Below are 16758 nucleotides of genomic sequence, written 5' to 3'. Positions count from 1 at the left end.
ACTCCATATTCAAGGTGTGTTCTTACTAATGCTTTATATAGGAGCACCATTATGCTTACTTCCCTTACATCCATTCCCCATTTAATGCAAGATAAGATCTTATTTGCCTTTGCAGCAACTTCATTACGTTGGGCTATGCTTGCTGTCTACAGCACTCCTAAATTATTCTTCATCAAGGATTCACTTAATTTTTCCAAATTTAATTAATAAGTTGCCTGTATATTCTTTTTTCCCAAATGCATAACTTTACATGTATCTGTATTAAACCTCACCATTAAGCTGCCCAAGTTTCCAATATATCGAAATCCTTCTTGAGAGAAATTACATCCTGCTTTGATTTTAATACCGACACAATTTAGTGTCATCAGCAAAGATGGAGAGTTTGCCCTCTATGCCAACCTCCATATCATTCATAAACAAGTTAAAACGCAGGGGTCCAAATATCGATCCCTAAGGTACTCCACGCACAACTTTAGCCCAACCTGAAAAGGTTCAATTTATGACAACTCTGTTGTCTATCCTTCAATCAGTTTGCAATCTAGGTGCACATATTTTTACGGAGTCCAATGTCCTTTATTTTGTACCCTAACTTCTTGTGTGGCACCATATCAAAAGCAAAATCTAAGTAAACCACATCAATTGCATTACCCTGGTCTAAATTCCTACCTACTTCCTCAAAGAAACTATTAAGAAACTATTAAGGATAGTTTGACATGACTTATCCTTCATAAATCCATGCAGACTATTGCTAATAATTTTTTATCCATTAGGTATTCCTGATTATTCCATACTATACCTTCAAGTAGCTTTTTTTTGTCGGGCTTACAGGTCTGTAATTCCCTGGAAATGGAGTCCTTGAATACAGAATGTAATTATTTGGCTATTACTGAACTTAACTCCTTAAGAACTCTTTTGTGCATGCCATCAGGGCCAGGTGCTTTATTTACTTTAGTTTTATGAAGCTGCCTGTGCACTTCTTCCTCAATTAACCATTTGTTTTTTTTAATATAGAGGTTGTGGCTTCCTTCTGTGGTACTATTTTTGCAATTGATTCCTTCCTGGTAAATACAGAAGCAAATAATTTGTTTAATACCTCTGCTTTTTCCTTATCTCCAATAATTTGCCTGCCCATCTCACACTGAAAGGTCCTATATTCTTTTTTTTTTTTTTTTATATTTTTGTTATTAAGGTAAATAGGTTTAGGATTGGTCTTACTTTCTATTGCAATCCTTTTTTCATTTTCAATTTTTGCTAATTTGATAGCCCTTTGCAACATTCCTTATAATTCTGATATGATGCCTCCGTCCCTTTTGAGAAAAACGCTAAAAGCCTGACGCTTTCGATTCATTTCCTCTCCTACCTATTTAGCTACAATGGTATAGTCTTGTTTCTTTTATATTTATAACCCAAGTGAATATACTGATAAGTGTGCTCTTCTAACAATGTTTTAAAGGCTGGCCATTTATCTTACATGCAGACATCATTCCAATTTATTCCTTGTAGATTATTTCTCAGTTTATCTCAAATGTAATGCCTCTGTTGAACCCATATATGTTTTTTGATCATTTATATCAAATGACACCATGTTATGATCAGTTTCCCAAATGTTCCCGAACTTGAATATTTATTACTTCTACATTGTTTGATATGACAAAATCTAGTAATGCCCCTCCCCTGATTGGTTCTTCAATAACTTGGGTCAGGGAATTGTCTTTTAGCACACCTAAAAACCTATTTACTTTAGTTGTAATGCTAATCTCATTGCTCCAGTCTATGTCTGGATTGTTAAAATCACCCATTATGCAAACATGACCTAGTTTTGATGCCTTCTCCATTTGCAAAGGTATTTTGGCTTCCTTAATCTCAGTTATTTGGTGGTTTATAGCATACCCCTACAAAAACAAATCTTTGTACTTTTATCTCCACTGCTAATTTTTATCCACAAATTGGATACATTTTTTCTACATTTTCATAATTCCCTTCATACTGTAAACATCTTCCCTTATAATAGGTTTTAAATCTGGGTTTAACATATAAACGTACTCCACCACCTGTTATATTTGTTCAATTCCTCCAAAAAAGGGAACAACCATCTAAATAAATTGCCCAATCATGCCATCAAGTTTTAGTGGCGAGAAAAGTTTGTGAACCCCAATAATAATTACAGAAATTCCATGATTATTCTATGATAACCTTCTTGAATCAAAACCAGACTTTTCTTAACTATCCAGTAGGGTTTATAGTAATCAATTCCATGTCTTTTGAAAGAATATAATGTATGAATTAGACAAGCTATGAGTAACGAAGTCGGTGTATGTGCAAAATTAAGTGAAACCCTGGTTTTATCAACTAAATTAAAGGGGATAATTAGAATCAGGTGTTTCAATAACTAGGTAGATCTTAAGGTGTGAGTTTTGGAGGCCCCACCCTATATAAAGATCACAAAATGTGTGCGTTTTGTCTTCACCATACAGGTTTGTGGAAACATCATGCCACAATGTAAAGAAATCTGAGGACCTCAGAAAAGCAGTTATTGATGCTCACCAGTCTAAAAAGGGTTACAAAACTATGTCTAAGGATTTGGGGCTCATGCAAAACCACTGTCAGACAGATAGTCAAGAAATGGAGATAGTTCAAAACCACAGTCACTCTACCCAGGAGCAGTCGTCCTACCAAAATCTTACCAAGAACAAACCAGCAAATCATCCAGGAAGTCACAAAGAACCCCAGGGTAACATCCAAGGGTATGCAGCCACTCTCCCCTTGGCTAATGTGAGTGTTCATGATGGCTATCAGAAAAAGACTGAACAAGAATTGTGTTCATGTAAATATAAGCAGGAGGAAATCACTGCTCTCTATAAAGAACATTGCTGCCTGTCTGAAGTTCTCCAAAGAGCACATAGATAATCCACAAGACTTCTGGAACAATGTTCTCTGGACAGATGAGTCAAAAGTATAATGTTTCTCATGGAGGCCAAAAAGGTCTGTTTGGTGAAAACCAAACACTGTGTTCGAACAAAAGAACCTCATCCCAACCGTCGAGTCTGGTGATGGGAGCGTCATGGTTTGGTGCTGCTGCCTCAGGACTTGGACGGCTTGCCATCATTGACACAACCATAAATTCTGCATTGTATCAAGATTGTAGAGGAGAAAGTCAGGCAATCTGTCCGTGAGCTGAAGCTAAACTGGAAGTGTGTCATGCAGAAAGACAATAAACCTAAACATACAAGTAGATCTACAAAAGAATGGCTGCAGAAGCAGAAATACCAAATTTTAGAATGATCTAGTCAAAGCCCGAACCTAAACCACATCGAAATGTTGTGGCAAGAAATTAAGCAAGCGGTCCATGCAAGGAAGCCCTCAAATGTCAGTGAGTTGAAGCAGTTCTGTAAGGTGGGATGGGACAAAAGTTCTCAAAACCAATGGGAGGGACTGACCAGCAGTTAGAGGAAATGCCTAGTTTAAGTCATTGCTGCTCAACGGGGTGCCACCGGGTACTGAATCTAAAGGTTCACATATTTTTTCACAAATGGATATTGAATGTTGAATAATTTGAGATAAATAAATGTTGAAAAAGTATCATGTTTTTGTGTCAGGTTATCTTTATCTATTATTATGACTTAGATTAAGATCTAACATTATTTTAGGTTTGAGATATGTCAAAATCCTAAGGGGTTCACAAACTTTCTCGCCAGTGTGTACACACACACACACACACACACACACACTTAACTGACTGTGATTCCATACATAGTTCTCAAACATCACCATGTAAATCCATGTTCTAAAAAGCTGCATTTTAGGTAAAATAGATATAAAAGGACAGAACAGCAAAGTCGTCTCAATTCTTTATTGATACAGTATGTGACAGTTAAAGTTTCTACATGCACAAGTTTGTGTAATGTTAACATTTTTCTTTATATAGGAACTGAAAGGTTCATGATTATCGAATGCTGACATTATAAAAGCTGCATCTATGGAACATCTAGAGTAAAAATAAACTGATTGCAAGTCAGACACAACCGTATACGAAATAATTCAAAACTGAAAACTAAGCTCTAAAGTTATTTGACTCACATCTGGTTATACACAGGAGATATCTGACAGAAAAATGTACATCCGCTATATTTTCATATCATTTGTAAAATATCTCTACATCTAGGCATAGAATATATACATATATATATATATATATATATATATATATATATATATATATATATATATATACACACATATATATATATACATACATATATGTGTTGAAAACCTATTGCCTCTAACAAGTAAAAAAGCATTATACAGCTCTTATATGTGAAGCAGTAGTCTGTCAAAGCTGCTCTTTCATTCTCTGTACTGCTCAAAAAGGCAAGAGAATGTTAAATAACTAATTTTGCAGACATAATTATTAAACAGCCCAGCTATCTACTAAATCTTTTCAGAAGTCCAGTGCCAGCGAACAAACATGGCAGCTATCCTGGATTGCTGCATTAAATAGCAGGACTGGTATTACAGAATATAATGTCACATTCCTACATTACCAAACATGCATTGGGAATTATATTTAACAGTATATTATAAAAAGGTAGTATTGTCATTGCTATAACACTGACAGATTCAGAGATGCATGTTTTTGGGGGCTTCTTATTCTGATATTTTATTTACAGCTGTTAATACTCTATATACTTTATAGATACAGCTAACTTAGTGATTATCCTAGAACGGTTGGAAATCAGGGGGACTTACAGAACACAGCATCATGGCTCTATCCATTCCCTACTAGTGATGAAGGGACCTGCATCCAGTATGGCAAACTAATATGTTGCAGGCATTCCCATCACTCAAGTGGTGGTACAGGATGTGAAAACATATGCAATACAAAAAAAAATAAAGCAAGAGACAGAATGAATATGTTCTAGCAAAGACTTATTACAAACAGGTCTTAACAGAACATAGAATAATTGGGTATCCACAGAATAAACCATTTCAGAAAACCCAAAAACCATACTGTTCCATTTCTAACTGCTCTAATTCAGTGTCAGCTCATCAATAACTAATTTCTTTACAATTCCATGCCAATACAGTGCTGTGAGCATTTCAAATGAAAAGCATATACAAACAAGAATGTCTGATTAAGTAAAGTGCCTATACTCGACATTTAATCCCAATATCTGTCATTTTCTTTGCCAACAAAGCATGAAACTGAAAGGAGTGGTATAACCTATAAAAATCAAGAAAATAAACAGTCTTGGATACCAATTGTGGTAACAGTGCATGCATCGTCAAGGAGAAAAAACAGACTGTAAATATGCATGTTTGATTGGGTAACTTTCTAGATGTACAGTATCATTCAACTTTTACTGCTACAAATGCAAATGGAAGTGCAAATTCCTATACCACAATGATGACTGTAACATTGTACCAGCTGTAACAGCTATTCTTACCAGCACCTTTTTTGGGGTGATTTGCGAGGGCCTGTGTGTTTGTAGGTAACATGTATATTTGTCACCAAAATATTCTGGTCACATTGTAAACAGAATCTTACCAACATTGCCACCACAAAGCCTGTAACTTTGCTACCACAAAGCCTGCAACTTTGCTATGCCCTCAGTAAAACAGACCGTAAAAAGGGCTGGTGAAAAATATGCTTTACATTTTTATATTATCATTTTAAATTATGTAGCGATGTACAATTGACACCAATATTAATTATAACCATAACTGTGGAATACATAATGAAACCGTTAAGCTGTATTTCTAATCTGGCCACACAGAGCAAGCACTAAGAAACCCTTCTCAGAGTTTTTCTGCGCACAACACAACAATTATATTTAATTCAACTAATGCTCAATTACATTAACCCAAACCCACAAACTGAGCATGCTATAAAATTATCAATGTGCGACACTGATTTCTTGATGGGCTGAATGTGCAAGTAGTGCCAACCCCGAAGAATGTGTGTTTTCAGATGCAATTACAAACCATTGAGATAATGTATTTTTTCTTTCCTTCTGCGGGATGTACATTTTCTACAGGAAATGTGTTACAGTTGGTTGATCTCAAAATGTTGGATGCTTTTCTTGCTCTCATGAAATAAATTGGACATGCACAGGCATTTACAGATTCAAAAGATGATCTAAGCTCTAAAAGACATGTTGAGCTAATAATAGCAGCACAGTCTGTACAATTATGCATTTTAGCCTTACAAGTGGAGAATACCTCGTCAGCACAGCATATTATTGCGATCTTGTTATTTTGTACAGAAGTTTTAATTTGGGCAAGAAATGTGCAGCTATTGCAGGTGGGAAATCCATCTCAGAGCTGCTATAGGAATTAAAATGACTTCTGTTTCAAAATGTGACTAACAATGTCTATTAGCATTCACCTTTTGCATTGAACATCTGCAAAGTGGCAACATTTTTAAATATCTTCTGCACAGTTTTAAGTTTTTGTTACGTTATGGAGTAATGTTTATTACTCTTTCAGAGCTAATGAGTACAGCCTGAACATTCAGACCCTCCTGCTGCTCACCTTTACTGCAATACTAAACAGAATTATCTTTCAATAGCAAAAGCTATTGTGTATTACTTGGGCTTAATGTGTGTGAGGAAGGGGACTTCTTTAAACCTAAGAAAGTACCAGTAAAGTTTCTGCTGGCTGACACAGAACATCATGTCATATAGCAGGGGTTCTCAGCTCCAGTCCCCAAGACCCTCAACAGGTCAGGTTTTAAGGATATCCCAGCTTCAGCACAGGTTGCTCAATCAGTGGCGTCGTGCTTCAGCACAGGTTGCTCAGTGTCTACCAGCTTCAGCACTGGTGGCTCAATCACTGGCTTACTGTAGTCAAAAACTGAGCCACTGATTGAGCCGCGTGTGCTGAAGCTGGGTTATCCTTAAAACCTGACCTGTTGGGGGAGGGGAGGGAGAGGTCTTGAGAACCTCTGTGATATAGAAACAGATGGCACTTTCCCTAGGATTAATGAAGCATTGATACAGGGTATCACAGTGTGATCCTGTGTTTAGTGACATTGACGGCAATGGTAGTTAATGCCAGATCTTTGTGTGCTTAGTACATTTTCTGTGTAATCTGCTGCTATTACTGCCCTTACCTGGGAGGGAGAGACAATAAGACATAGCAACAATAGAATCTCCCTAGTACAGGGGCAATGCTTAAAACTACAACACCATTATTTTTGACATGTTAACCAAATTTGACATGTTAACCATATGTTAACCAAATTAAATCTAGGTGACTTCTTGCCAGTTTCCACTCTTACATATATTGTGTTGAGCGCAAAATTAATTTTGCGCGAGATACCTTCAAAAGGTATCAGATGTAAGGCAATACGCAGCACTGCTAACTTTCACAATACATATATATTTCCTGGGTGGGATAATAGCCGAATATGATTTTCCAACCGGTTGTGAATTCCTTTGCTGGTTTGCAAAATCCGTCTGGCAGAGGAGTGGCTCTGTTAATTAACTTGATTTTTATTCCAAAACAACCTTTTTTTCATTTCAATCTGGGGGGTGGGGGGGGTGGGATGTGGTTTATTACCACTGCCTCACTTTGCAGAGGATTGGGTAAATATTGACAGCATAAGACTGTATTATCTCCCAAAGGCAAGTAGTAATGAAGGCAACACATTTTATTCAGACCACATTTGTGCACAATAAATGCAGCAAGCACTTGACTTTTTAGAAAAAGACTTTTAGAACACGTGATAGAGGATGACACCAAGGAAAAATGCTACTATGTTACAGTAAACTGCTCTCTACAGTATCTGTACCTATTTAATGTCAGCTTTGCCATCACCCCATTTCCATTGTTCCTAAAATATATGGTCTCTGGACCATGTAAACAAGATATTTGTGCAGGTTAGAGTAAGTTCTTGTTGCCTTGTGAGTCCAGACAACTCTATACCTCAGATATAACAAAATAAATGTTTCTGGTTTTAAAAAGATCATGTTTAACACTCATGTATTAACCAATAAAACCTGCAAAAGGCTGGTGTTTTCTAAGAGCAACATAGTATCTAGATGTCAGCACATGAGCAAGGCCTATTCATATTTCAGTGATTCATCGGTGAGAAATACACACCTATTATATTTCGGTTTACAGCCACCACCTTTTATCCCACCTCCTTTACTGATGTAGTATGCAGGAGGCTTCACTTAATTTCTACCCCACCAGCAACACGTATTTTGAGCAAACGGGATGAATTGGAACAGATATCACAATAACTTTTAGGTCCGGGTCTCCTTCTACATGTGCAGATATGGCCACTCCAGACATGAGACATTCCTTTTCAGTGACTCAGTCCACATTCCTCTTCCTTTGCCTTTTGTCCTCAGGGTAGCTTTCCAGTCACTGACTTTAAATGTGCTGCGACAATATGTCCTGGCGGTCGTGCTTTACTTTTATTGTCGTTTGAGGTTTCTTTCTTCTGCATCTTTTGCATTATGTGAAAACCTAAGGAGTGGTATTCCTCCCTTTAGATAATCTCAGAGGTGTGGTGCGGCAGAGTGCTATACACACAACAAGATGGAAAGAGTGGTACAACGCTGAAAATGTAAATAGTGGGTGCAAATAATGTCATAGTACAGATATTGCACATTATGGCTGTTGCTGCATTGGAGTAGTGCTTCTTAACAGATTGATAAATTAAATAGCCCGCTGACCATTTATATGAAAGACAAAATGTATCTGTAGTTATAAAATATTTGTTTTTCATACTGTAATTTCAACAGCTGGTGCAATATCTCTCCCCCATCCCAAAAAAAGCAAAGTCCACTTTATATTAATAAATATATAAGCTTGCAACATACATTTCTTTAAACCCTTTGCAAAGCGGTGCTGTGCCCCTTTATCATTGAAGAGGTTTCTCTTGCCATTGAGCCCCCTAATCCCTTAGCCATTTCCCCTATTATTCCCTTCTCTTCTCTCTCGGATAAACAAAAAAAAAAATCAGTAGTGTTTATTCTGCATGGAGGCTTCAATTAATCTTCTATCTTGTTAGTTGGCCAACGACTTTCAGAAGGGTCTTATTTTCCTGTTTTAGCTGTTTATTTTCATCCTCTATGTCATCCAGATCCTTTGGAACAAAATGGGAAAAGTCATTCAACAAAAAGATCCTTTTGCCAAACCAAATAAAAAGTCTGACACTATGAATGATGAGCAAAACAAGAGCTTGCTATATGTACTGTAGTTTGCATAAAATGTATGGGAAAATATTAACCCGTTTGTTAACGGTAGGGCTTGCAACTGAGCACTGCGTGGTACTGTGACACAATTGCCAGAAGTACTATATATATATATAAAATGGACGGGGCTATACAATTGTGACAGAAGAGGTTGAACAACTGAGCATTCAGTTTCGTAAAATGACTACATTTCACATTTTATTAAACAATGGTATACATGTATCTGAGAATAGGGAATAAGGATGAGCACAAGGGTAAAAGGTATGAGAATGCGGGAAATTGTAACATGATACAGTATCATTCTATTCACAAAGACAACCATTGTACCGATGGTTGCATGCTAGTTTAAAAGATTTTCAAAACAATTTACATTAAGGTCAAAAAGGTGAAAAGAAAACAGATTCTTCTAAGTGTGTGACTTTATTAGGAAAAGTGGAGGGCAAATTCCACATTTATACGAAGAAAAGATTTAATGTGCTTGAGATCAAATGAAATTCTTACTCCTTTGTTGAGAAGTCTTTAAAATACAGAATCCTTTTCAATATATATTAACTGCAACTATTGTTCACTAGAGTGGAAGAGCTTCATGTTGTTTAGAGCATATTAATGAATGAAACAACTGGAACATCAAAGCAATTTCTGATTTACGTCAATGCATATTTGTGCAAATAAATGCTACATCACATTTTTATTAAAGGACAACAGGAAACAATGTGTCACCAAGGTTCAAGATGAAAAAGGTCGTCTTGTTCTTAACGATCAGTAGTAGAATGTATTTCTTGAAATTGCAGAGTATTATTTTTCAGTTTATAGCATTTCCATCCCACTTTACAGCAATTTTAATACAGATCAATGGAGAGGGGCCAGCACTAAAAGTAATATTGTGACATTGTCATTTCGACGTAAATTAATGATTGTGGGAAGAAAAGGAGAGAAGTTTCTCACTTCAAAATTAACATACATCACTGCATATTGATGCAGAATGTCTATATAGTTCAGGATTCTTATATGTGGAAGAAAATACTCCCAATGACCTCTATTAATGTAAAACCAATAACGTTTTATATTAATAATAATATAATGAATTACTTAATAATAATATTATTTCAAAAAATGGCTCATCTTTAGATCTATACTTCATCATCAAGCATGGAACCACTGAATTGTCTTTTGACATTTAAATTATATTTAAAAAATCTAATACGGATTGTCTTTATTGTACACTTAGGAAGGGGACATGCAGCCATTGGGTTGAGATTGGACCTGTGTCTACTTGCACACTTGATTTATATGCATTTCCTAAACTGTAGAATGGAAAATATCCTTTGAATATTCGTAGATGTTTCAAATATTATAATAAATGAGGATTGTGTGTGTAAATTAATCAGGTGTGCCTGACTATTCGTTTATATAGAGGTTACATCTTGGAAACAAACACTTACCCTGTTTAACAAGTCAATCTCTTCCTTCATCTTAATAACTAATTCTTCTTTGTCTTGCATCACCTTGACTAATTTTATATTTTCTTGCCTCTCTTTTGCTAGTTCCTGTCACAAAAGATAATTTGAAGTGAAAGAAGGCACAATCACACACACACACACACACACACACACACACACACACACACACACAAAGACTATTCATACCCTTTCAAGTTCTTCAATCTTTTTCTCCAATGCACTGCTGCTCTGCACAGAACTTCCAGAAGAATTTGTCTCTTTGTTGTGGCGATTATACGTTGTGCGGTCTGTTCGTGAATAGCGACTTAAGGTGTCGTCATCAGGGGCATTGTTGGTGCTGTGGAAGAATTAATATGATGTAAATAAGAGGTGTTCATTTATATGAACACACAATATATTATAAAAGAATATAACAGAATATTATTTCAACACCTTGCAATCCCCTCTTGCACTCAAGGGATTCATTTGGATGATTGGAAAAGGACAACTTTTTCTTTAGAAACTTGCAATAAAAAATTAGATTCCATGTACTTTCTTAAGGATTTTTACAGCTTTTAAGAAAATAAAAAAAAGAAATCCCCAGGGAACTATAACACACCGTTTTTTTTTTTTTAATAACTAGAGAATATGAAGATAGTACAAAATGTGTAAAATTTAAATTATTGCATATTCAGTGGCTATACTAATACAACTAATCTCACTGTAACCATCACCTAAATGTCTGGTGTGAGCTATAAATCCAAGAGAAGAAGGTTTAAAAAAAAAATCTCTTAATGAGAGACCACCCCAGAGAAATGTACGCATGAACACTACATCATCTTAAGTGTTCCAAGGAACAAGAAAATATTTGGAATGAAGTTTCAAAAATGACGGAGGAGGAAATACAAGGACCACAATATTACACAAGAAAAAAAAAAAAGTAATCAGGGCAAAAGAGATTCCAGTAGCAAAGAAAACATAACAGTGCACACAAGGACAGTGTGTAGAATCATTAAATAAAATAACCTGCTGCAATAATTATTGCTCCATACTATACTGCTGCAAATACTCTCCTAATAGGTAGATCAGTGCATCTGATTCTGTGGAAGGGATACACCACACTTACCTACACTGCAAAATACACTTTTGCTGCACACCCTGAAAGAAGGCCATTAAAAGTGAGGGGATCACCCTACTTGTGCGGCAGCAGCACAGAAGGCTGAATGCATATCTGCGCCACATCACCCTGCTACAGCATGCTGTTAACAGGCAGATCAGCACAGGTGCGTTTAGGGGATATACCATACTTGCTCATGCTGGCAGCATATATAACTGCAGCAATCTGAGAAGATGGTCACGGTCAATGCAGGTGGAAAGATACTCATACCCTGTAGCATATTTAACTAGCAGCCGAATCTACGATTAGCAGTAAGGGTGCAAATTTAAATACATCTGAACAGATTATCTCATCTGTTAACTTAATTTGATGAGGGATTTTTCATCCTCCAATATCAAGGCTGCTCCACTAGCAGGCTCTCGTACATTGTTGCCTTTCAAACATATGATACATTTGTATCTACACTTTGATGCAGACCAGTATATTTGTTTCCACCGAGTCGGTATCAAAGGAGACCTGTAGTCAGACCCACTGTACCACTGAGGTTGCGAATAGGCCGAGCATTGGTGCTTTGAATTAAGCCTTTCAAACCACCAGTATACCTTCTATACTAGTGGTTTTCAACCTTTTTTTGAAGTGAAACTTCTTTAGTGGCACCTCTGATGGGATAAAACTGGATAGATGGGGGGCGAAATGTGAAACGGAAGTGGCGTCACGTAATGGACGCCGCTCCGTTCACACGTCCCCTGTCACATGTGCCGGCGGCTATCGCCGCTGCCGCTCCTAATCGCCGCCGCACCCCCCACCCTCCCACACACCCCACACCCAGTTGCTCACATATGCGGCGGCGATAGCCGCCGCTCCTAACTGCCGCTGTTCCGCCGCCCGCTGCCATGCCGCGTATGCGCAGTTGTGATGGCGCCGCTGACGGACGCCACACATGCGCAGAAGCGGCTGGCAGCGGCGTCGTTCCCCCCACACGCTCCTGACGTGGGCGTTCGCGGGCCTCCTGCGCCCGCAGGAAGCGGTGGCACACGGCGCAACCCGCGCGGCACAGGGGCTCGGCGCCGGCTCCTGCTGCTGGAAGAAAGTGTGGGCCGGGCAGCGGACGGGTAATCTCGCCCGCGGCCGGTCACTCATGCCCGTGCCGGGCGCATGTACCCCGAGGGGGAGGGGTGCGCAGAATTTGCGTAAGAGGGGGTCGGGGGGGGGGGGGTTGCGCAGAATTTGCAGAAGGGGAGGGGGACAAGTGGTGCGCAATTTTACACCCCGCCCCTGGCTGCAGCAGGACACACACACACTGACTGACCCCCACACACTGACTGACCCCCACACAGACCCACACCCCCACACACACACTGACCCCCACACACACTGACTGACCCCCACATAGACCCCCACACACTGACTGACCCCCACACACTCCCACACACACACACACACACACTGACTGACCCCCACACTGACTGACCCCCACACACTCCCACACACACACACACACTGACTAACCCCCACACACACACTGACTGACCCCCACACAGACCCCCACACACACACTGACTGACCCCCACACAGACCCCCACACACACACTGACTGACCCCCACACAGACTCACATACACACACAGACTGACCCCCACACAGACTCACATACACACACAGACTGACCCCCACACAGACTCACATACACACACAAGGGAGAGCTGGGACAACTCTCCCATGCTGTCCCAGGCCCGGTTTTCATTGACTGCCCCTCACCTCTGGAATGCCCTTCCCCTCAGTACCCGACTAGTACCCTCTCTATCCACCTTTAAGACCCACCTTAAGACACACTTGCTAAAAGAAGCATATGAATAGCACTGTGGCTATTCTGAACACATGGCACATAAAGCTTGGCCCCCTGCAGATGCACTTATCAGAACTCCCTCCTACTGTCTCTGTACGTTCTCCCTACCTACCAATTAGACTGTAAGCTCCTCGGAGCAGGGACTCCTCTTCCTTAATGTCTAAAGCACTTATTCCCATGATCTGTTATTTATATTATCTGTTATTTATTGGATTACCACATGTATTACTGCTGTGAAGCGCTATGTACATTAACGGCGCTATATAAATAAAGACATACAATACACACAGACTGACCCCCACACAGACTGACCCCCACACAGACCCCCCCACACCCACACTGACTGACCCCCACACAGCCTCACATACACACACAGACTCACACACAGACTCACACACACACACACACACACACACACACACACACACACACACACACACACACACACACACACACACACACACACACACACACACACACTGACTGACCCACACACACACAGACCCCCACACACACACTGACTGACCCCCACACACACACTGACTGACCAACACACAGACCCCCACACAGACTCACATACACACACTGACTGACACACACATACACACACACTGACTGACACACATACACACACACTGACTGACACACACACACACAGACTGACACACACACACAGACTGACACACACACACAGACTGACACACATACACTGACTGACACACATACACACACACTGACTGACACACTTACACAGACTGACACACACACACACACTGACTGACTGACTTATACATACACTGACTGACAAACATACACACACTTACTGACACACAGACACACACACTGACACACATATTCACACTCAGTGCAAATAGCTAATACAGGGGATGTGTGCCGAGCACGCGCATTATAAGTCAAATGTATTTGCGTTTTGTCAATGAAATTATATTTTGATTTTTAATTAAAACATCACCAATACAAATACAATTTCTGTGACAAAAGTCAAAGAAGTTTCACTTACTATGCGCGTGCACAGCACACACAGCTTTTTTTGGTTAGGGAACACCAGATTTCGATTTTGATATTCTGGTAGACCCCAACCCTCGCCGCCCCCATTTCTCTCCCCCCTTACGCTCCTCCTCACCCACTGACACTAACAGACACTCTCACTGACAAACACACCTCTCTCACTTTAAGTGAGCTGCCGGCACGCGTGCACTCTTGCCTGATCTCTCCTCTTCCCCCCTGTCAGCCAGAAGTTGACGAGACTTCCGGCACCAGCAGAAAGAGGAAAGATAGTGGTGACCGGGCGGCTGCTGCTGCTTAGTTCGGAAGCTGCAGGGTCTCTGCTATGTGGGGTGGCGCCGCACCACCGGGCCTGGGACAGCATGGGAGAGTTGTCCCAGCTCTCCCTTCTGGCGGCTACAGAACCCCGTTGGAAAATCACTGCTCTACAGTATACATTATTTGCAGTTGCTATAATTTATACCACCGCCCTGAATCTGGTGCACAGTACAGGGGATAAACACCCTTTTAACCAGTTGTATTTAGGTTATGTTTGCTATATTTCCTTGATATAATTATTTTAATTATACCCATTAAAATATAAATTTGGTTTTACCAAATGCTTTGCAACAGCACAATCAAGGAATGGGGAAAATTTGTATTTTAAAAACAGATTTGTAACAATTGACTCATTCTTTGTCTTACCATTTACCAAGTATCATAAAAGGATAATCAAATACAGTAGTGTGTACATACATTGGTATTATATATTCTTTACATATCTTTTTTTTCCAGGTTACATGGTGTGGTAACTCATTGTTTTATTTAGCACTAAGATGGGCCTTCCGTAACTTCGATCTAGAAGATCTTGGCATGCAGTGGTAACATTTTAACATTATACATGGTCAGTAAGGACCATCAACGTCCCAGTGCAGCCAACGTATTCAGTACTTATTCAGAGCAGCTAGTCCTGGAACTCTGTATGAGGGACACTACTGTACCTTATTTTCATGAATTTATATTTATGTAAATTAATTTAAAATAAACTTGAAGTTTCCTTGGTTATGTGATGATAGGACGATGATGTTCCTTACTTGCAGTGTACACAGTGAGTGTAGAAACCAAAAATATATATACACACTGTGTGTAAAGAAGACCAAGCTGCTTTACAAATTTCCTGGGAAGATGCCGGAGATTTTTTCTGCCCATAAAGTAGCGATGTCCCTAGTTGAGTGGGCCTTTTACCCTACAGGAGGATTTTTTTCCTGCTAGTCTATATGCCTCAAATATAGCTGCCTTAACCCATCTAAATATGGAAGCTGCCTGACCCTTTCTGGGTCCATCATAAAGGAAAAAAAACCAAGATGTTTTCCTATTACCTTTGCACATATGTGGTTAGAGCCCGAACTCCACCAGATTGTCAGAAGTAGGGTTTGGATAAAGTGAGGGGACTATAGTACTTTTATTTCAAACTATAGGACAATACTTAACACCATCTTATCCTGGTATTTGAGAAAATTGTTTGCGACCGGATAAAGCCTGGAGCTCTCCAACCCTACGTGCTATAGTAATAGCGGTTATGAACACTACTTTCATTGTGAGTAATCTCATTGGGAGCTTGAAAATTGGTTCAAACAAAGAAGAAGCAGTGCGTTGCTGTAGAAGAAATTTTGTTTTATTTACTGAATCGCTTCCCCCTCCCCCCGGCTGCTGTCCTGGGTGGGATATAGGTGCGGGGGGAGCGAAATTGGTGGTCGGGTTCTCGCCCCAAAGCTTCCCCCTCAGTCCCACGTTGTGAGCGGGAGGAGCAGGGAATAAGTCTGTGGGTGAAAAAACACACAGCAGTAACATTTCAGCTCACTTTTATCATGGAGATAAACCCAATTATTAACAGGTGCCAAGAAAATATAGCAAAGGTTGAGTTAGGTACGTTATGTTATGGATCCAGCGGTTGCGGGTGCGCGCATGGTGTCCGCACAGCTTCTTTAGGGACATTTGTGTGTCCCACTCCCCGTGAACTCGGTTCCCGTGGCTGCTGCCTTGGTCAGGAGGTGGGTACTAACAATTGACCCAAGGTGTATCATGTCCCCTCACATACTGTATTGGTCCCAAGTAGTGCTTTCCTAGCAGCTGTGAGGAGGAGCTA

The 16758-nt window shown here is 39.7% G+C and overlaps 1 protein-coding gene across 3 annotated transcripts in view; it reads right to left on the bottom strand.

The window, feature by feature from the left end:
- Nucleotides 1–3836: 3836 nt before the first annotated feature.
- PAWR (pro-apoptotic WT1 regulator) overlaps nt 3837–16758 on the bottom strand; it is a 142945-nt gene continuing 130023 nt past the window's right edge. For all 3 annotated transcript variants that reach the window (XM_075600184.1, XM_075600186.1, XM_075600185.1), the window contains exons 5-7: nt 10853–11003; nt 10649–10753; nt 3837–9097 (exon numbers count right to left, since the gene is read on the bottom strand). In XM_075600184.1, coding sequence (XP_075456299.1) covers nt 9011–9097; nt 10649–10753; nt 10853–11003 — 343 coding nt within the window. In that variant the 3' untranslated portion in view covers nt 3837–9010. The remainder of the gene's footprint in view (nt 9098–10648; nt 10754–10852; nt 11004–16758) is intronic.

Source organism: Ascaphus truei, chromosome 5 (assembly GCF_040206685.1).
Source record: "Ascaphus truei isolate aAscTru1 chromosome 5, aAscTru1.hap1, whole genome shotgun sequence".
NCBI classification, from domain to species: Eukaryota; Metazoa; Chordata; class Amphibia; order Anura; family Ascaphidae; genus Ascaphus; species Ascaphus truei.
The sequence above is the reverse complement of the archived record's forward strand: the minus strand, read 5'-3'. Positions and strand labels throughout refer to the sequence as shown.